Here is a 23,474-nt window from a genome sequence, read left to right on the forward strand (position 1 = left end):
ACGGCAGCCTGACAACCTCTGGTTTAACCCCGTTTACACACACACACACACACACACACACACCTCTTTCTGTACAGACCATAAGCCATGCATCAAGTCTCACAGAGTCCGGCCCTAACACATGCTACAGTAAACGGGAGCCATCCATCATGGCTGCAACCAGACAGAGATGCAGCAGCAGAGCGTGAGCCAAGATTTAAACCAATCAGGCGGCAGCGTGCGGGTCGTCCATCTCACCCAACCACAACCAAGCTAAAGTTATCTCAGAGGGGTTTAAATTATCCTCCTCCTTATACAGATATCCAACAAAGAACACAGTGTCTCTGCTGGAGGTTTTTCACTGGAAATCAGTGTAAGCAGTGGTTAGTAAATACATGCTGGAAGATTCAGGTGGAAATGTCATGTTCAAAAGAGATGTTGACTAAACCTGCAAAACTTTTATTTTTAAAAGTACTTAAAATGACTCATCAATCTAACATTCTTATTTTTTGGCCATGTTTTTACATTGTTAGCTGGCCCATATATCCCGTGATTATTTATCTTGACAAAGAGATGAATGCAGAAGCTTTACCAGTGTTGTGCAAGGCCACTACAGAAGAGCACAAAGTTCGACAAACTCACACTTTTCTTTTGCAAATAATGCAAGTATTTGTTTCTCCATTGTACTGTATCTGGCATGAGAGGATGTCAGTGTCTATCAGTATTTTGGAGTGGAAAATATTTCTGTACGTATCTTGTCAAGTCAAGTCAATTTTATTTATATAGCCCCAAATCACAAATCACAGATTTGCCTCAAAGGGCTTTACAGACTGTAGATGGTACGACACCCTCTGTCCTTAGACCCTCACATCAGCCAGGTAAAAACTCCTCAAAAACCCTTTTAACAGGGAAAAAAGAATAAGAAACCTCAGGTAGAGTGACCGAGGAGGGATTCATCTCCCAGGACGGACAGACGTGCAATGTATGTGTTGTACCTTGTCTGAGCAGCAGCAGCAGCTTTCCCCTCTCTAACTCCAGACTGAAGCCGAGTCCTCCCTCTCCCTCTGCGTGCAGCAGTGTCCCAGAATTCCTCAGGGTTTTAAACTTCAGAGAGACGACCTCTCTGGACGTCTGCCTCTGGCCGGGACTTAGCTTGTACACCAGACTGCTGCTGCCATCCAAACTCACAACATCTGAGGCTGAAAGACAAAACAGACACAGAGGACTCAAAGACTTCAAATCAAATAACAGTGAAACATCCAATGTGGCAAACATACTGTGTTCATACTGTGATCAATTTTGTGTTAGAGTTGCTGTTAATTTCATGTGTGAATCTGAGTGTTTCTCAAATATGACTGATGTTTTAATGTTAAGGTACAAAATCACAGACATCTGGACAGAAATTCTGCCTGCAGCTGTGATATTGTGGCTGCAGCAGAGCCTACGATTGAATCTGTATTGTTTATAACTTTTCATCAGTAAATTCCACCTTAGGGTCTCGCTTGCTCTCTGGAGATTGGGCATGAGTTGAGGTGAGGTTACCAGTGAGTGTTGAGAGTGTGGGCTGCAGAAGAATGAACTGCAAATACTGAATTGTTTAAAAAGGAGCAGCAGCTGAGTTCAGCATCAATTTCCTTTTCAGCAGTATAACTAATTTCTCTGACTGAACGTTTTTTAATGAACTTGGCAACTCTGTGACTCCCTAACGCCAGCACTCACACACAAACACACAACCACTAGGCTTGCAGTAATGCTCTTATTGGATTGTACAGTGTATTTCTTGCTGATTACAGACCATCAAGAAGCACCAGAAGCACCGGAGCCCTGAGTCATCCTCACAAAACATCACTTTAAGTCTACTTTATATACTAACAAGCCCTTCAGTCCTATATTATGTTTCATCCTAGAAAATTATGTTTTATCTGATTACAATTATCCCTTGTTTATGACTCATAACGTTGGCACTTGGTATTCTTCAGCAAGTGCTGCAGTATCTCCAGTCTAGGTGTTCCTTTACTTTGTGTTCAGTCCAGCAACTAACAAGTTATTAACCTCTCACTGTTTTTAATTTAGTGCGAAAAGTTAATATCCTTGTAGCCTTTTAATTAACAGACTCTTAATTCAACCCTGCCAATTTAAACACATCCAGCATTCATTTGGAGTTGGTGTTTTGGCCACCTCATGAGTCTAAGTGACTGTGTCCAATATTCCCTATCCTTTAAGCTTTTATTGTGGTCTCCACCAACCCCTGGGGAAATCTCTCTCTACATTAACCAGCAAGTTGCTAACTGTGTCTGTCTGCTTTTTAGTGTGGAACAGGTAGTGTACAGTGAGGTTATCTCACTTCTTTTTGCTTAAAACAACTGCCTGCTACAGCTATAACTGACCCTTATTAGAGTGCTGAGACTGAACTGAAATATAAAAGTTATGTAGTGGAAAACCAAAACAATAAGTTAAATATGCTGAGGAACAAGCAGTCCTGTGTCATTGTTAAAGTCCTCTTCGACTAAAATAAAATATTTTCCTTCTGTTTATACCTGCCTAAAATGTCTCACCTTCACTATACTGACTTGTATCAGTGCAAATTCGTCACTAGAGAAGTGTTTTCAAGGAAGAGATGTCTGTGCACTTCACTCAAATCATGTTAAATAAAAAAAATCATCATAGCAGAGTGGTTTTGCATCACTTAAAATGCACAGACAGGGACTTAAGTATTAAAACAAGGATTGCTGCCTAAACTCTAAATTTTCAAAGTAACCTCATAATGGACGTGAACAGAAGTATTTGGATGTGAAGGAAAAGGAGACTTCTGACCCTAATCCTTTAGAATAAAAGCTTTGTCTTTCTCGTGTTAACTGACCTGAAATCTAAAATTTGGCACAAAAAAACTTCATAGATTATGCATTTTTTTATGGAATGTAATATAAACTATATACTTCAGTATCTTTAATCAGTAGCTCTGTAAGAAAAAATATGTCAAAATCTGAATCATCGACTGAAAAACAAGATGTAGCAACAAGATGTAAAGAAAATTTTAATTTTTGCCCTTCCTTCGCAAAATGCTTCCTTCATGCTTCCAGGAGTTCTTCTCGTGTAACTAATTCATCTTGGTTTGAACTATATGGTTTTTTGTTTTGGGGCACATGTGCATGAAGTGACGGACAGCAGTGCTGTGAGTTATCTGTTTTTGTTTAGTTTTTACACATTTTTATAGATTTGATTTAAGGGTGAACACCTGTGAATGTTAGGAAAACCCTGATGTCTGAAATCCATCAAGACACAATATGAAATGTTTTGTTGTGCTTCCTCAATAACAGATTACCCAAAATACATTTTTCACACTGGGGTAAACTGTTTGCTGCTATCAGCTATATTTCACCTCCCTTCAGTATATTACATTTGTTTTTCCGGGGAGGATTCAGCTGTGCATGCTACATTAGTTTACCGCCAGGAAAACCACCAGCCTCCTCTGCCAACCGTCACGCCAGCTGATAAACATATTATACTAATATATCTGCTGTGTCCTTAAATAACTTGAGAATGTTTCAAAACCCCCACAGGCTATTTATCAAAATCCATCTTTTAAATGTTCCTCCTAATCCATCTTGTTCCAGAGGGGACAGCAGCAAACACAGTTTTAAGGGACACAAAATGGTTTTATCATAAATCATCTTTCCACTTGGTGAACTAATATAATGAATCAGTGTGGGGAGGTTTGGGTGTTATGTTTCCTCGGTATACCCAGATCTGGACCTCTAAAATGCATCAAGTATTTAGAGTGTTCAAGTATTGTTTGCTGGGGACTTTTTTCAGGCCACATAAGTGCAGGGAACACTAACAGCTGTAGATAGAAACACAGCCCATATGGATTTCATGTTTGCACATTAATATTTAGTGTTTGATAAATTTATTTGAGCATATATGTAAATTTGTGCAGTTGTTTTTGATATTCATGAATGTGCTGTGCTTCTATGAGAGACAGTATGGTAAACAAACAGCCGTGAGGACAAAATTGAGGGCAAAGACACAGCAGGGAGTTAACGCTGAGAGGACATAATATTACAAGCACAGCTCCTTCAACTGAGTTATGAATATGATAAAGCGGGGTCATAAAAACTGACATTTAATGTATGTCAAGTCAGGCTCAGCTTAAACTCTTCAGAGCTACCAGAACAGTAAAATTAAATTCTTGGTGTTTTTTTGTAACCAGAATCAAATAATCTGAGAACATGTTTTGATGGAGCCCATACTAACAAAGAAACACTGAAGTATACTTCATAACACAAAACAGAACATGTGCTTTTGTGGGATGTGTGGTCATTTTGTTGATGATCATTTGATCTGAGAAATTAAAAGGGAAACTGTTTACACAATATGTTTTTGTTACATGTGCTGTTTTCACTGTTAAACTGGAATATCAGAGGTGAGAGTGTATTAGTTGTGAAATATGGACTTAAAAAAGAATGAGCGTTTGTTGTTCTTTGTATTGTAAATTGAATGGGTGTGATGTTTAACAAATGTTGCTTGTTTTTTTACGAAATTAAGGGTGCTTTCATAACTAAACTGTTTCGTTTGGTTAAAAAAATGTTTTTGTTTGGTCAGTACAGTTAATTTGGATGGTGTGAAAGCTGTCAAGCTGTGCCCCAACAACAGCGCGTCAGCTGACACAAGTAGACTCTGGGGTGGTTCATTTGTTGTGTGAAAGCAAATTAAACAACCGCAGGATTTCATGAATGCAGATAAGTGATGATTTTTTGCATGATTTCCAAAGCTGATGTCACAGTTCAGATCCACACCCTCCTGCTCATTCCTGCAGTTCTCTCTCTCACAGTAATTTTCCACTCCACTTGCCAGTCACTCCAGCCTCATCAGCCCAACTCCACTCACCTGTCCACTCAGCTGCCACTGATCACTAATCAAGCCACTATGAAGACTCCTGTCTCTCACACACTCATTGCCAGATTGTTCTTTGTGATTTGATGGCAGACTTTCCAGCACTGTCTCGGACAGATTTCCTGTTGCTGACCCTGCCTGCCTGATCTACCTGTCTCGCCTGACTTCCAGTAAACTCACAAAGCTTCTGTCCCTGATTTTGAGTTATTCAGTTTTCCAAATCAGCTTCTCTGCCAGAGACTTGATTAAGAAACCTTGCTCTTGCATTCAGCCTGTTTATTGTGCATTTGACCTACATTGGACTGTACTTGCTGAGTCTGACATCAAAAGTCGTTACCAGCTGCTCCTGGTATCCTGTGCTGCGATTGGGTCCCTACACAACCCGTTACAGCTAAACTACTAATAAATCCATCTGCTGATTGTAAAATCTGTTCAATACAGTCTTAACTGATCTGTGTGAGGCCACAGGACTGGGACACTCATTAAGTCCATTAAAGTGTGTGACAGCAATCCCACAGAAATAAGCCAGCAATAGTTACTGTGCCTGTCTGTATCACTTAGTCACTATTCATAACATGGGATCAATTGCCAATAAAAGTCAGAATGATCTGGGGGAAAAAAAGGCTGGGTGCAGCACCCTCTTCTCATTGGGAACAATCGAAAAAGAATACACTAGCACTACAGCATTGTATATGTCAGTCTGTATGACTTAATGTTAAAACCTATAGGTTCCTTTGTAAAAAGTCAGTTTGAACATGAAGCGGACCAGAACTAAAATGCGACAATGTATCATTATTTCCCCTTGGTCCAAATGAACTGAACTCCAAGTGTGAAAGCACACTGAATGTGTTTTATATTGATGTGAGATGTTGACTCTCTTTGATTACGCAGTTGCAGTGATTTGTCATTGTTAAACCGTCCATGCAAACTAAATTTCCCTGGAGGAGAGTAAAGAAACTCAGCAGGTCATTTAGATGAAACCACCAGAGTCCACAGAGACTCCATTCAGTCCAATAAAGATAATAGGACTTACTATAAGGACACCCGTAGGTCTCCAGCCGGAGTCCGATCCTCCCGCTGGGGTTCCAGTCCAGAGGAATGAGGCGGAGGAAGCGAGCGATCGCCGGCTGCTGCAGTTTGTACTGAACCACGCTGTCTGCATTACTGTTACCTGGAAAAGACTGAAAAACACACAAACTATGAGGACTTGTTCATTATTTATCTGAATTATTGCTACCAGGAGAATTAATAGATAAACAGTTCAGCTCAACTGTGCTTAAAATAAATACAATCATATACCTATTTTTTAAATAGTCAAGATTGAAAATTGTAACTTTTGATTGTAAAGTTTGACTTTTGATTCCGTCAAAACTTCGACATAGGAAGTCAAAAATATGACGTTTTGTTTAACCATGAACATTTATTTATTTGCATGGCTAACTTTTCTCTTGTAATGTATTGCTGTAGTTACAGTAAATCTATAAGTACAGAAGAAGAAGAAGAAGAAGAAGAAGAAGAAGAAGAGACTGTGCGAAGTAGAAAAAACATCGAAAAAAGAGGTTGCTGATCAGACAACTTTTGCGACACACCAGAGAAAATGGAGTGATGTCTTCGACAGCTTCTTCTTCTTCTTCTTTTGGGTTTTCCAGCAGAGGAAACAGCTGATCATTCATTCAAATGTTTCAAATGATTCAAATGTTCACTATGTCAGAACTTATTCAGAAAAATTGTTTCCATCTCCTGTTTAGTGCATTAGCTAAAAAGACAAAAACCACCTTAAGCAACCGTGAAAACTTTTATGCACACTTTTCAAAGGTTTTAGTGAATTCTGGTGTTTCCACCAAGCTTTTCTCATGTGAATATGTAAAGGAATTAGTTGTTTGTTCAAACACAAGAATTGTCTCCTGTGATTTGCCTCATCTAATCACATATTTTGATGAGCCTTTACAGAGACCAGTGATCAAACTATTCTGAATGAATATCTACCGATTATTAGTGTTCGATCGATGTGAAGATGATGTAAACATAGGTCATTTTAACTGTCTCAATAAATCTCAATCTCATATGGTAGTGTACAGAAGTGGACCAAAAAAAAGAAAAGATGTTGAGTGTCATCTCAAAGCTAAAAAACAGGCAGTGGGGCCTTTGACTCCAAAAATAACACTGAGGAAATGACAGTCTCATTTAATCTGCTGAATTCCTCAACAGCCTTTGACGAGCAGAGAGAGAGTGAAAGAGACATGATGAGAGAGATTAACTGTGTAGGAGAAAGGAAAAAAGGCACAAAGAAGAAAAGAAAGGCGGAGATACAGTAAAAAGTATCAAAGGGAAATGACAGAGGGACAGAATGAAAGGGAAAGAAAATCACATGGTAAGAGTAAGAGGGAGATAAGCACCAGAAAATAAGGGGAGGAAATAAAAGGGAGCCAGGAAATTTGAGAACTGAGAAAAGTAAAAAAGATCGTTTTCATGTCCTCATCCTCAGCCCTTCAGGCAGGAGGAAACCAACCGATAAAGAGGAGAGAGACTATAAAGAAAAGATGGATTGTTATATTTTCAAGCACCCACAGGCTTCTAAAAAAAGAGAGGACAGAGAGAAAAAGGAAAAGAGAAAACAGCATATTTCCTCCCCAGTCTTCAAGCCTCTAAGCTAAGCAGAAGCCGAGTAGACATTTATCCAACAGCTCTGCAATCAACTTTCTCCTCTGACAGACTCTGTAAGCTCCACTGACTAATACGCAGGAGTTGGGAAACACTTTGAAATGTGACTGGGATCGTGCTCAGTTTATGTAGAGTGTCAGATCAACATGTTTTTAAGCTGTGAGGAATCGTTCTCTGCTCTCTCTCAGAGACGATCCTCAGTGCTGAGATTAGCTGGATTCCCTCCATGTGAGGAAATTGCCTCGACTCTACTTCTAATCAAAAGCTCCTCTCTGCAGCACTGTAACAAATGTGGCTTTACTCTGGATAAATGTCCAAGCAAATAGCAGGAAAATATTACACTTTTCCCATCTTTGTTGCACCATTTGATTTGGTATAAAGCTCACCGGGAGCGTGCAGGTGAACATATTTTGAACTGGCTCTCAGTGCTGACAGGATTCATCGATGTGTTTACTTTCTACACAAACCAAACTACTTAGTATTCCTGTGGCTACATACTGAACCATGTACAATCTTCACAGTGGGACAAATACAAGTCCAACACAACACTTGTGCGAAGGGAAAACAATTAAGAAGAGTTTTGTTTCTACCAGGTGGTGGGAAATGATCCCTCTCAGCCTCTTCTGTCCATTTGATTGATTTCTTTATTAAACTCTAGTGTGCATTTTGCCGACTTAAATCTTTGAGGCTATAGTGGTCTCAGTTTTAAAACTACTGGTAATATTGTTATCATATCAAACTAGCCTTAGGTCCTCTAAGGAATCCATTGGCACCAACCATGCCATGATATCCACCTGAGAAGGGCAAAAAAAGTAAGGCCAAGTTTAAGCTAGGGATGACTGGCATTTTTAAAGGGGTTCCTTGACTTCTGACCTCAAGATATTTGAATGAAAATAGACCTACAGGAATATAAAAAAATTAAAATGCCTCTGCCTTAAAGTAAGTAATCAAGGTAAGGATACATTATTTAGTCATGGCACCATATTCCCTTAGACATCCATCAGAATTGCCATAGTCTACCAGAAGTTGTCATAAATTGACTTTTTAATCCAGTTTTAAGCCACATCTTTGTAGTATAACTATATCTGTTAATTTGATGAATCATTTTAGTCATCGGATGTCTAGATCTTAAGGCAGCTCAGCTTGAAGTCTCTCTAAGACATCCTTTGTCTGTCAAACAGCTTCAGAGAAACATCATTTTAATCACCAGGGGCCTCATGAATCAACGATGCGGATGCACAAAAACATTGCGTACGCTGTTTTTCCCGTGTGAGGGAAATCCCTTCACAATAAGTCAGATATAGTGCATATTTGATCCCATGTGCAAAGTTTAATCGGGACAACAAGGTATAGGCAAAGTGTGGCTTATAAACTAATGCGAAAAAAATATTTTGGCACTTATTACGCAAAGGCTACTATGTTGGCTCCGGAGGGAAATAGACAATGGGAGAGTTTTGACGAGCATGTGTTTAGGGACACTTCTGCCATCATGTGACACCTTGTTGCTGATCCCAGGGCTGAGCTGAAGCCATTGTTGTTTTGATTATCAGCGGGCATGCCGGCGATTTATAGTCATTTGCATGTCATCTGCGTATTGATTTTCGGGAGGAGCCGGGGCGTGGCTAGTGCATGTTTGCTCAGTTCCACACTGATTGGGATGTATCACGGAAAGGTGCACTGAACCATAAGCACAATTTGATACATGTGGAGGTAAATTTGCGTACGTACGTTTCTAGTTTTGGGGGTACGCCATCTTTCAGTATGAAAGCTACGCACTCTTTGACACATGAGCCAGACCTGTTTGTTATAGAGAGGAGGAGACCTATTTGGTTAATTCAGCTCCAGTAAAAACTTCTTGAACGATAAATACTGAAAGAATCCTAATCAAGAGAAGTTGAATTTAATGACGGCGAAGGTGGTGAAGACAACAACTCCTGTGATCCAATGCTACTTAACATCGTCAAACTCCTTTTTTTTTAGAGTTTTGATTAATGCAAAATTGTTTCCATCATGCATAACTTTCACACCTAATAGAAAACTTACCTGCAGAGTATACATTTTTTTTTATTTCTAATAATAGTAATATTTTAATAAGTAGAGTTCCCCTTAAAGAGAAGATAAGGATAAACTGTCATCGGAAACACGAGTGTGCCACTTTATATTTAATCTCTTTCTGTAACATCTTTCAACACGTGTATCTACAGTAGCAGTGATGAATGAAATCATCATGTTTACTCGCTCTCTAAAGACAGAGAGAAAGAGATACAAAAATGACACAGTACCAGACACAAATAAATAAATAAAGCAGGAATCGTGCCACTTGACTGCTTCTGTGTTCGTGATCAGCAGCTAAAGTGTTTTGTCAACAGGTCTGCAGAGTCAGCAGAGCGTCGACGTTGGTTCATACATTATAAATGAAGAGATAAACTCATGATGACTCAGTTTATCTGTACAGAGTAGATGGAGCCACATACTGTAGCACTTCATCACTTCATGTCAATTACACAGAACAAAATATGATGGCATGTATTGATCCCTGAGGGGAAATAGAAGCAGAAGAACAAAAGTGTGGCCATAAAAATTGTCACATGTTTGAAGGGATGGAAATAACATGCATATGTGATGTGGTGCAGTCTTAACCGTGTTTTACTACAGTATGGACTCACCCCTATGCTGTCCTCCTGTCTGTACTGTTTCCAGTTGTGTCCCGTGTCACTGAACATCAGCAGGTACGACGTCAGCCAATCAGAGCTGCCGTAGCGGCCCTGAGTAGCCACAGCGGTTATCTTGGTCCGCTCACCCAGGCTGACCTCCAGCCACTGATACCTGTCTGAGGTGAGAGGAGACCAACCTCCAGCTCCTGCAGGGAGAGAAGGAGAAAAACCAGCGCACATAAGTGATTTATTAGATTTCCATTTACCTGGGGGGAGATGAAATAAGCTTTGGTGATGCTGAAAAGGAATTGCATTGCTTGACCTTAGAACTAAAATCACACTTTTCTGTTATGAAAAACCGAATGAAGAAAATTGATTGAACCACAGCAAAAGCCTTTAAATCTATTTTGAAGTTATAATGGGTTATAAATCATACTTTGGGAACTTTGAATTTAAATCACTCATATTTGCTATGTGACCCACCGAGGCACCAGGAATATATATTTCATATAAACAAACAGAGCTTCAGAAAAGTAAAATAATTTAAGCTGAAAAAAATCTTAAAAATCAAATTAAAATGGAAAGAGCCTCTGTCTCTGTCTGTCTGTCTGTCTGTCTGTCTGTCTGTCTGTTCAGCTAAATGGTGATTGGGGTGCACTTATATAGCGCTTTTATCCAAAGCGCTTTACATTACACACTACGCTTATTCACCCATTCACACACACATTCATACTGGTGGCCGAGGTCACCAACCTTCGGACCACTGACGAACGGTCTACCAACTGAGCCACAGCCGCCCCGGCTGATCACAGCTGATCGACTTCACACACAGCAGGTGTATTGCTTAAAACCCCAGGAAGTGCAGTGTTGAGTGGGAGGTATTTAACAGTAGTTTGTTATATACACACTGTCCATATTGAGGGCCGAGTCCGATAAGCAACACCATGGGACAAACAATTTGAACTGGCACATTTTGAACAGGCAAAATCAAGATAATATATGTAGAAAAAGCTGTCTAAATGTGCATGCAATGTTGTGAAATAATTTAAAATAATTTCTTATTCTGTACCGAGTGCTACAGCCATAACAAAAACTCATAATTTGTGGCTTAACCTATGCCTCAACGTTCCAAAGAATCTAATTAAATATGGGTTTCCAATATTCTGAAATAAAGAACAACCTTGTTGTCATTTCTTTAAACTGAAACGCTTTTATACCATCTGAAGACTTTATTAAAGTTCTGTATACGGGTCACAGATGATTCAGCCTTCGTGTCATCATCTCAACAGCTATAGGACACTTTGGAGCAACACTGTGTTCTCCAGCACTTAATCAATCAAACTCTAATCAAAACACTAAAAGAGGTGAAAAAAATCTGGACACAAAAAAAGCTAACCTCAGGTTTATTCCAGGTCACTGTGTTGGCCTGAAAGTGATGCCAACTCATGACAAATAAAGCAAGAAGCTGATATCATTTCCCATACACAATATAATCTATTTTAATATGTGGTGCCAGGCATTGATTACTTTACAGTGTTACAGTGCCCCTTCGTTTGTGTATCCTCCCTTATATTAAATGTCATCAATAAAGAGGCAGAGTTGTCATGTATTGATTGGTTGTGCTCTGGGTCATCAGGTTGAGATGTTTTCCCACAGAAAACAAAAAAGTTGATGGATAAGGAGATGGATTATTGAAGAAATGTGCACAATTTCAGTAACCTTTCTGATGCAAAATAAGGGATCAATAAGGGATTTTGATGCAATAAACTGAGTAGCTTTACATTAAAGCCCCTTATTGATGCAAACTATACACGCTGGTAGGATTGTGTCTTACACTTTATAATCGATTGTTAAAAGCTGTAGTGTAATCTATGTGTGTGTGTGTGTGTGTGTGTGTGTGTGTGTGCGTGTGTGCGTGCTTGTGTGTGTGTGACCTATGAGGGGTATTTTATGCCAGCACAATATACTTAAACGCCTAAAACACGTCGCCTGTGCCAGCATAAAGTCTGATTAATAGGCGTGCTTACAGACACGCGTATTGCGAGTACACCAGATGACATGGGTGACGGGTGAAAAGTGCCACGAGCGAACGTAGTGGACGCCTGTGTGTGTGTGTAACGCGTGTACGTTAACAGTGTGTTACTCTGTGTAACAGTTCAGCTGTTACACAGAGTCTCAGCTTCATATGGTATTGTTTATAAGAAAGCACAACTTACAGATGAACTCCAAGCCCCCACAGAGCTGTCAGGATATTTCTATTATTTTCAGGCCAGTTTTTATTTTCTTGTTAACGAAATCTCTCTCTCTCTCTCTCTCTCTCTCTCTCTCTCTCTCTCTCTCTAGGTTTGAATGATATCGAATTGATATTTAATGATAGCAAGGGTGAAAGGGATAATTAAAATAATTTCAGCTACTTAAAAATAGTAGGCTAATAGTAAAGTGCAAGCTCACAGCCAGTTCCCAGCTTCGCGCGCGGACATACAGTTCATTACGCACCAGCTGTAATTAGGTAGGTTTACCTGCCTGCAGAAGCCGTAATCGCTGTCTCCCCTGAATATTAAGTAGCCATGCGGACCTATCTAATGAATATTCAGTAGCCATGTGGACAGCAGTCCGTTCACAATATGATTCCATCGGTCCTTATATCTACACTGTTTAACCCAATTCGGCACTTATGCACAGTCCCATTATGTTTTACAGACATTCGTAGTTAACTAATGAGGTAAAACATTTTGTTTAAGCTGCATTTTGCTGACTTTCACTCCTAAAACAGGCTAATTAAGCCTCCGGTTTTGGCCGGAAAAACGTTAAGTTTATCTGGTAAGTACGAGATAGTCTTTCTCTTCATCTATAAGTTGTGCTTTCTTATAAACAATACCATATGAAGCTGAGACTCTGTGTAACAGCTGAACTGTTATAGGCTTACACGCGTTACACACACACACAGGCGTCCACTACGTTCGCTCGTGGCACTTTTCACCCGTCACCCATGTTATCTGGTGTACTCGCAATACGCGTGTCTGTACGCCTATGTAGAATTGTACTTAACAGTCACGCGGGTCTTCATGTCATGTATTTGAGGCGTAGTTCACCCGTCACGCAGCCGTCACGTAGGCGTATGTGCAACAACGCGTGTACAGCGTCTGCGTGACGCCTACGTGACGCCTGTCTGTCCATTGAAAGTGAATGGAATTTACACGCGCACGTTAGACGTTTGATGTCATCGCATAGGCGCTGTACACACGTTTTAGTATAGTGTGCTGGCATAAAATGCCCCTCATAGTGTGACATCATGTATACATACTGTCCACATCGCCTGTGTAAATGTGAGGCGTGTTGACAGAAGTCTGCTTGGACAGATAAACTGTGGTTTGATTGAATGGACTGCTGTACAATAAAGACACTTCAAACACTGCAGAAGTAGGCAGTGTTTGTGTGTGTGTGTGTGTGTGTGTGTGTGTGTGTGTGTGTGTGTGTTTGTGCGTGTGTGTGTGTGTGTGTGTGTGTGATAAGAGCGCATTGGAAAATACTCTGTCAGGCCAAAACGACGACTCAGAGCTTAAACACCATATGGGCAGATTCGGAAGAAGGATGCTGCTGACCAGCGTCCCACTGAGAGCACACAAACACACAGAGCGAGTGTCAGAACGCCCCACAAAGCACAAACTCATTAAAAAGCTGCTTAAATGCCACTTGACTTCTCTTTTCGCCAACAGCAGCAAGCAAATACTATCTTATACTTACTGCCCAACAGCTGCCGTACATTACAAGCACGACAGGTTATGTGTTAAAGGAATAGTCCACCCTCTCCACCATCCCACACCTCTCTATGGTTCCCTAAAAAAGTTTTTTTTTAATCAAATTGCATCAAGAAGAGCAAAGCACATGACAAATGAATGCATATCAGTGAGGCCAAACAACGACACAGGGTGCATTTATGGAAGGAAAATCTAGAAAATGCTTTGTTTAGTAATAGTAATCGTTTTTTGTGTCCTCCCCTCTGCTGAATGCCACAATTTATATGGTTTTTGTGTTAACTATTCCTTTAACATGGTCCTGTGACAGAATGTATTTATATAAATATTGAAGCCCTTCCTCAAAGACAAGAAGTATATTTTGAGGTACAATGGGATAATGTAGAGCAGAGCATATGTTTTTTGCCTGGATCAGACAACACAGATGGTCACTTTGTCAGATTAGGGAATCATGTTGCCTTAAGTTCCTGCTGCTACTTGGTTGAGAGACGTGTCAGACTCCAACCACAGCCAATCATCAGCTTGCAGTAGGTGTAAATAGAACAATTAATAAAAGTAGCAATCCATGAAATATATCACAACAGACAATACAAATGCGAAGAAACACAAATACAAACTTAACAACATCATAGTGCTGAACACTCTGTCCTTCAGACAGCCCGTCACTTTGGTTTAAATCAAAACATCTTTAAAACTACTCACCAAGAAATGTAATAAAATGATTTGTAGATATACTGCTATACAGATTTACATTGCATATGCTGTAAGTATGTATGTTACCCAGAGGATAAATTCTAATGTTTTTGTCATCTTAAGTGTCACCATCAAGCCATAAATCTCACTCTGACAAACACAAAATTAAAAATATTTAATGATCAAGCTGTCTTTAAACTTTATCGAGTGCATGGACACAAGATACTTAAAGGTTTTATCTCATAATATAAAAAAAATATTAAACTATCAAGCAATGAAACTGAACCCTTTTGATGAACCACACACTTACTTTTTATGAGCCTGTATGGTGCTGCACTCAATTTTGTGACTGAAAACAGTCTTTGCAGCTTTAGTGCTTGCTTTGTCTAAATCTTGTGTACCAAAATACATCTTTTACAATCACACACAGGGACAAACAATGTTTTTCCTGAGTTGTTTTTTGAAATTGATCTCTCTGAAATGCTCACATATGTATTGACCTAATTTTATTTAAGGTTATATTACAGCATAACTCCCACTATGAGTATCATGTTAGATCAAAAGGGCAACAGTTGGAACTTCAGCAGCTTTTGCTGCCAGTCAGATTTGGCTCTGAACAATGTGTGCTGGCAGACAGAGGAGGAAAGCTCAGCAGTGAAAAAGAATCGGTGTCGGTCTGGCAGCTGTTGGATCCTGATCTTTAAAGAGCTAAAGGCCAAAGCTAATAAGCACTTGACTAACAGACGTGTCCAGTGACAGGAGAACAGAAAAGAGCAGACACTCTGACCTTTACTCATGAAGATTAGACTGGGAGAGAAAAGAGAAGGAAATCAGAGGGAAACAGCTCAGAGACAGAGAGGCGTTACAGAGATTTACTGTGTCCACTCTGACAGTATAACTGAAACTAATGTAATGGAGGTGAACTGATGGCTGTTGGTCCGAACACTTTCTGTCACGGCTGTCGCTTTAAATCAAAGAGATCTCCATGGTTTCTGTCCCCCAGTGTCTGTCAAGGCACCGGATTTATCCACACATTGAGAAAAGTAAAGAATAATGGAGGTCAGGAGTGTGACATCACTGCTGTGACGGCCAAACAAAGGAGCCGGGAAAGGAAACACAGTCCCAGTGGAAATGTGGAGCTGTGAAACGACATCAGCTCTGACACATGCCACTTTATATACACTGTTTGATATCTTGTTCGGCTTTGTTTTGTTTCATTTGTCGAATAAACAACAATTTAAGTTGCTGCAGCACTACGTTAGTCATCATGATTCAAATTAACCAGCTACTGCTTTATTGGCTGTACTGCTTGTACCTATTTATTTGTGTGAATTTTTTTGTGATAAGAATTGTTTCATTTGCCTGCTGTCTGCGATGCTTTTGCATCTTGTATTAATTCAATTAACCTTAATTCTGTTTTGCTTTATTTGGCCACACTGTTTAATCTTTTATTGTTACATTGCCTTTTGCCTTCTGGTTGTTGCCTGGCAAAGCACACTTTTTTAGTAGTATTAATATATCTCTGTGCATTTATCTCCATCTGTATTACTAATGGAGAAATAATTAGGCAGATTTATCATGAAAATCATTTGATGACTTATAAGTGTTTCCATTAAAGTCAAAGCAAATTTGAAGCAAAATTTTAATAATATCACTCAACTGGTTAAGAGCCAATAAATAAAGCTGCATAAATGTACTTTGGTCAGAAGATGGCAGTGTAATATGTTGCTGTAGGCTAATCCATCAGTAAACAGTAGAAGAAGTAGAGAGAAAACAACGGGGGGGAAAAAGAAGTTGCTGATCAGACAACTTTGGCGGGAAAATGGAGAGAAGTCTCCAGGGTTTGGATTCAATTGGGCAACTTATAATTGTTCTTTCATGTCAGAAGAAACAGCTGATCACTCAAGTGCGTTAAATGTTCAATACGTCAGAAATTATACTGAAAAAGTGTTTCCATCTCCCATTTAGTGAAATAACCATTTTTCGAAAAAGACAAAAAAAACACCTTAATTGAGTGTTAAAACGTTTATGCCCATTTTTGAAAGTTTTCAAATTTCAAGAACAAAGAATGTTATTCTACATTTCAAAATAGAAACTCTGTAAATTAGTCTGAAAAGTATCTGACACTAAACTGAACTTGGAATCACATTTTAAACAAACAACTAGAATTACCGCATTGTGGTTATACACCTCCATAAAACAAGCAAGTTGCAGTTTACATCCATGTCTGTGTGCACTCATTTATACACATGGCAGTAGACAATACATTATGGATTTTGCTGCAAAGAAGCTACAAATTCTAAAAAATGCTGATGATGCGTCATACCCCTTCACTTCACCAGCATGTCTCTTTAAGATACGGCACATTAATCCTTAAAAGCCATCACAGCAATGATACCAGGGAAAGAAATATAAGACTAAAGCTACACTAAAGCCATTAAATCTTAAATTCTCTGCACACAAAAACACACGTGTTTCAAATACTGAGGCTGCATGGTGTACATTGGGTGGATCTACAGTATGCTGGGAATAAGGTGTTTTCATGTTAGACATTTTGAAAGTGAAAATGTCTGCAAAATAACCAACTCTTTGTACTAAGAAGCATGAAAACATGTAAGTTGTCTCAGTCTGAACAAAAATTGCATTTTTATAGGGTTTTATTTATTCTGCAGAGTGTGTTTGGGGAGCTCCATTCTTGAGTGTGAAAAATGTGGCTTATTGAGGACGGAAGGACAAAACAAAGAGGAAAATATGTTTTCAGAATTAGCTGGCTGAGCATGAATGTTGTCTTTGTCTAAGGTTAATTGTGACATAATATGAGGTGCAGCCAAGTACAGCGAGCCCCGACAGCCCGACTGAGCCCGGCTGCAATTCGCTGCAGTGGAAGAAGCAGATGGATGGATAACTAAACAAACGGCTGTTTCATCATCAATAATGTACTGATATTCCATCAGACAGCAACAGAAAGACAGCAAGACAGACTGAGAGAGACAGGTAGAGGGTCAGTGAGGCAGAAAGGAAATAAAGAGGCAGACAGGAAGCAGGACAGAGAGAGAGACAGGCAGCTAAGAGGGATGCAAACAGAGCTGGAGAGGCATGTTGCAGACAGACTGTTATAAGTGCCAGGTCCAGAATAAGCGCCAGTCATTTGCATGAGAATACAAGTCTGGAGGGTAATTTCAGCAGCCTGATAACATGTCAGTCTGACAGAGAGTCCAACAGGAAGCTAATGGGCTCGACGCCACACTGACAGCAGCAGCGGGCTGGAAAACACTGCAGGTTCTCTGCAGGTGAAGGAGGAGAGATTTACATTTTTCTAAATGTCACAGTGCAAACAGGTCACTTCAAGAAAGTCAGAATATCTTATTTTATGATGATTCCATTATATTTTTCTCATCCATTAATATAATCTTATCAAGTACAATAAGCATTAGAACTTGAACATTATTGTTAAACTTCTTTCAAGGTTCTATTCACAGTAAGAAATTCAATAGCTCGAAGTCCAAAAAGTATTTTTCTTTGTTTTTTGTTTTCACATCTACTGAGAAAAGCAAAATGTCTTTTCTCATTTCCACAATCAGAGGCAACGTGACAAAAATGCCACAAATATCTCTTTGATGAATTGGTTAATGGTGGTGTCGTTGTTAGCACTCTTGCCTCACAGCAAGAGCCTGCCTGAAGCTCTTCTGTATGGAGTCTGCATGTTCTCCCTGTGTCAGCGTGGGTTCTCTCCGGGTCCTCCTGCATGTTCTAGGTCTCTAGTTTGTGCTTGTAAAGTTCTGAGGCTGTGATTATCATAGAGGTCACAACAGGTCATTTTATACAAAAAAAAAGCCTACTATGGGGACTAGCATGATCACACATGAATAAAATTGGCCCATTGAATCCACAAGTGTCTCAGCTTCCCAGTTATACCCAATTTATGCACTTTCAAGACTGTTTAGAGACCCCAGTCTACAGAAATATTCAAATAACAAATATACCATTTTTTAAATTAGGCAAAAATAACTTTTTTTAACATTTAGACTGCATGAGAAAAACTGTGTTTTTTGCCCAAAACTTCATGGGATTGGTATATTATATATTGGTATATTGGCATGTCTGTAAAGGGGAGATTTGTTTCATTCGTTAGCAGTTAGTCAGGAGTTAACAGTGGAACTTTTCAGAAGCCACATAGGAAAACTAAATATGGAGGTCCAATACCTGATTAATTGGCTGTTGTTACACAGTCAGTCCCAATTTACAGGTTCCAATTAAAGTTTAATTCTACCTTCAAATCTCACTCTTTGAGAAATGGATTACTGTGGCACAATAATAATTTTCAAGTCCATTCCAGCATAATTGCAGTGGCGTCACTGATAACTGTCAGGGTCGCATACTGAAGAAAGAAAAGGTTCAAACACGAAGACTGCTATTAACATTTGGCAGGAAGACAGAGCTGGCTAAATTAGTTTATAGCACTGCAAATGAAAAAGTGTCTGCAGATGGAGGGAAACTAATGATTATAGCAGAACACAGACTGCACAGAAGATTGACAGGACAATTGAGATAAGGTAAGGGAGGAGGTGGAGGAAAGGAAGAGGTGAGAGAAAGGGGTGGAAAAAGGAAAGAAACACCATGAAAGAAAAGAGTGGGAAGCAAAAGAGAGATAAAAGATAAAAAGTGAGAGGGAGAAATAGTTCATTCATTCTCAGGTTTCTGGTAAAAGGCCATTCATCTCCAATCAATAGACTATCAGGGCTTTTTATCCACTTCTGGTGTCAGACTCAGCCATCAGGCCTCCACTGTGATCAGCTACATCAGGTCAAAGTCTGAAGAACAACATCAGGTCCTCTAGTCTCACTGCAGAGTCAAACTGCTCCTGGCTTTTATAAAATGCGTGGAAAAAGGTTACATGAGGTTGTTGTTTCCCTTTGGCAGAGCTGCAATGTGAAAAATTAAGTCTTACTATCGTTGAAAGTCAGTATTTGTCTTCAGAGTTTAAAAACGTTCTACTCTCTTCACGCCTACAGCAGATACAGCTCTAGTGAACTGTTGGTCACTCCACCAATAAAATACCTCAAAAACTATGGATGGATTGCCTTAACATGTTCCCATCAGGATGAACTGCAATAACTTTGGTAATCCACTGACTTTTCATCTTGCGCCATCATCAGGTCAAAGTGTGTCCAATACTTACTACCCATAAAACTAATGCCTCAGCTTTACTGTGTGCTTCGTGCCAGTTGGAAAATTAGAGTAACAACTAAAATGATGAACATTAAAATTACATAAAACCAACGTCTTCTCGATTTTAAGGAAAATATATATAGTTGACCTATAATTCAGAATTCCAATCATTTAAAATTTGAATTATTATTTAAGATATAAAACTCTTAGGATAAGGGCATGGGAAAGACCAGGGGCCTCATGTATCAAAGAGTGGAGTGCGTAGCTTTCATACTGAAAGATGGCATACTCCAAAACTAGAAAAGTATGTACGCAAACTTACCTCCACATGTATCAAACTGTGCTTACGCCAGGTTCTACATCCTTATCAGCATGGAACTGAGCCCACATGCACGAGCCACCAACCACGCCCCGGCTCCTCCCACAAATGGATACACAGGTGACATGCAAATTACTTTAAATCGCTGGCTTGCCCGCTGATTATCGAGAAAAAAAGGCAAATCAATGTGGTGCCACGGCTCGCGAGATGGAGGCAGGAAAATGTGTTTTTCGGTGCCTCAGCTCTGGGATCAGCAACAAGGTGTCACAGAGAGCCGCACCATGGCAGAAGTGTCCCTGTTGCCTTTCTCCTCCAGCTCCAACAGAGCAGCCTTGTGTAATGCTGCCAAAATCTTTTTTACACATCAGTTTATAAGCCACAGACGTCAACATTCTATTATTGCACAAGTAAGCAGCAGTATGCAGTTGAAATATAAAATATAATAATAGATGATAAAAATCATCTATCCCCTTATATTTAGAACGGGTTATTGACGATGGAAAACAGCATTTTCCTCCATTGTCACAGAGCTATAAGCTGTAAACCCAAACACCATTCCAGTTGGTGTAGTTTTAGTTAAGATATGAAACATAATAAATAGAGCATAAAGGACAGTAATTTCTGCAAAAACAGAAGTTTGCTGTGCCACCGCACATTCTCACAGCAAGTTCACTTTTCATACATGTGGCGTGTGCGGGAAAAGCAGCGTAGCCTACGCAATGTTTTTGTGCGTACGCAGCGTTGATACATGAGGCCCCAGGACAAAAGTTATACTCACAAAGCCTCCCCTCTCAGGAACAGTTGGTCCTACATTCAAAAAGTAAGCTGTTAAAACAACCAAAGAGCTAAGGGAACAATGGCCAAGTGTCAGGGCCGGAAAACACAAAAGTTGTAGAAAAAAACACTTATTTTATTAATGACAGTGGGACTGTGAAAATTGCAATCACTATATTGGGTTATTTTGGAGTTTAGTTGGTCTTTGCTGCTATTTTAAAATAATTGGAAATATCCATAAAATATGTCACTTAGTCAACAAAAGGTGTCCCTTAAAGAAAAAAGATTGGGAACTACCACCATAGAAAAAAAGCCAATTCATTTTATTTTTACATGATATTCCAGTTGGCTACATATGCCAGACAATGTCTTTTGTGGTGAAATGTGGTGCTATGATATATTGGTATATTCCTATCTGCAAACAACACACACGTAAACATTACCTGGATGATTTGGAATGCGTGTTATGTTATAGATTCCAGCTGGTGAGTGTCTGATTAAATTCCTCATAAAGTTGCTGCGTAGGTGGTATTCCAAGACTCTGATAATCTCTGTTCACTTAGTGGGTAAATGAATTGAGAGCAAAGCTGCTCCTCAGAGAACAACTAGAGGAGGCAGAGTGTTAGCAGTAGCAGCAGGAGATGGAAATGAGACGGAGACGTTCATTTATTCATTGATTTCCTTGGCGAGCAGCTGGAATCGCTTTCTGGGATCCAGCGCTGTGAATCTTGCTGAGGAGGAAATGACTGCATAGCTTTCCTTATCTACCAGCTACATGCTAAAGCGAGGAGGAAATACAATACAAACAAGAGGAGCAGGAACATGTATGAATGTTCCCACAGTTGTTAAGCAATTTTGTTGTCAAAGCAAAAGTCTAAGTGGTGAATCACACAGTCACACTGTATATAATATGTTGTGTATTAGTTATTTGACAGGGCTGTATTTTTGCTCAAATGTGGGAAAAGTTAAATATGTGAATGTCCAAATAAAAATGTACAGTCGAATGGGATGGCGTTTCAAGCAGAAATACTATTCGATATTCACTGGTAGCTATCCAACGATTAGCTGAAGACTGGGGAAGTGGGAAAAAAATGTGATGTTGGAAAAGACATCATCAATGCAGACTGAGACTGTTTACTCAAGAAATGCATTTGATTTTGGCCAAAGTATGTCAGAGTATTCTAAGTATCTAGCAGCCACTGTGATGTAAAGAACTTCTTGGGAAAAAAAGAGTAATATGAAAGTGAGAGTCAGAGGTCACAGTTTTCATTAAAGAGTTTAACTGAAGATGTTCACATATCCTTGATATCTTTTCATATCTGACATCTTTGGCTCGGCTGTCTCTTGTAACAGTTAATAAAAGATCAGGAAATGTCAGCAGCATTACAGAAGACTGGCTTTAGACAGGTAAGTGTCAGCAAAGGGCAGCAATCAAAATTAGCTCGTACAATGTGTGGAACCTTCACTTCTTCCTACCTGTAATGTCGACAGTCTTGAAGGCGAATCAGACTCGTCAGTCGCACTTACCGTATTTCCTCAAATAGTAGCCGGGGCTTCTATTAATAAAAAATCTGTTTGGGACCTGGCTAATAATAGGGGCAGGCTATTATTTGAAGGAGGCTTTTATTAAAAAAATTAAAATCAGAGCAGCTCTGACCAGCACTTTTAAGAGTGTTTTACACAGCACAATGTAGCCAGTTACCAGCCATATTGGAAGTACTCGGATGTAAACAAACAATGAACAGCACGCTGAATGTTCATTTTAAGCAGGATTTAAAATGTCTAAACTACTAAAAAGCCCAGAAGAATGTGCATAAACAGCTCAAATTTACAGAGAATGACTAGGACAGCAGGAGAAACAACGATATTTACCTACAGTACTAACTCATGTGGCCAAACTTCAAAATACAGGTGTTGTGTCGAAATCTGTTAACTCGTCAAATGATGTTTCCTGAATGGTGTTCTCCTTAGCATCACCTCCACAGTTGGAGTTAGGGTTTAAGTTTAAGGTTAGGCCTTGTAGAGATAACTGTTTGGGGTCATGTTAACAACTTAAAGGAGGACTGGTTGGGGTCAGGGGTCAGGTTGGTGCAGGTTAAGGTAAGGGGGACACATATCGACGGGGGAACAGACTTTAACATAACACCGGTAAGACACCCGGCTTATAAAAGAGGCCGGCTTTTATTTACTAAAAATTGTTTTTACACCCGGTTACTAAATGAGGCCGGTCATTAATAGGGGCCCGGCTTTAAATTGAGGAAATACGGTATAATATAATTCAGTGTGCTGGATACTGACAGTACGAGTACCACAACGATGTCAATCCACTTTTACCAAAAATTAAAGTCATATCAACAAACTAAGGGAGCAGAATGGCAGCATTAAGCCTTTGCTTAAAGGCTGGACCATCAAACAGACTGAGGACTGAGCAGTGTTCTGCTTCCTTTAGTTTCCCAGGTGGTGATAATCATTCAGATCCAGATTAAACCCGTCTCACCCTCCCAGCTGATTCTGGGCTTTGATGTCGGGATAAAGCAGCAAAGCCCGTTCCCTGCAGAAAGCACCACAACAAACCAT

At 39.6% G+C, this 23,474-nt stretch overlaps 1 protein-coding gene across 2 annotated transcripts in view; it reads right to left on the minus strand.

Moving 5' to 3' along the window:
- Positions 1–23,474, minus strand: part of LOC131980086 (contactin-associated protein-like 4) — a 112,497-nt gene that overhangs the window by 61,460 nt on the left and 27,563 nt on the right. For both annotated transcript variants that reach the window (XM_059344246.1, XM_059344245.1), the window contains exons 3-5: positions 10,200–10,393; positions 5,906–6,053; positions 975–1,178 (exon numbers count right to left, since the gene is read on the minus strand). In XM_059344246.1, the coding sequence (XP_059200229.1) occupies positions 975–1,178; positions 5,906–6,053; positions 10,200–10,393 (546 nt within the window). The remainder of the gene's footprint in view (positions 1–974; positions 1,179–5,905; positions 6,054–10,199; positions 10,394–23,474) is intronic.

Source organism: Centropristis striata, chromosome 11 (assembly GCF_030273125.1).
Source record: "Centropristis striata isolate RG_2023a ecotype Rhode Island chromosome 11, C.striata_1.0, whole genome shotgun sequence".
In the NCBI taxonomy this organism is placed as follows: Eukaryota; Metazoa; Chordata; class Actinopteri; order Perciformes; family Serranidae; genus Centropristis; species Centropristis striata.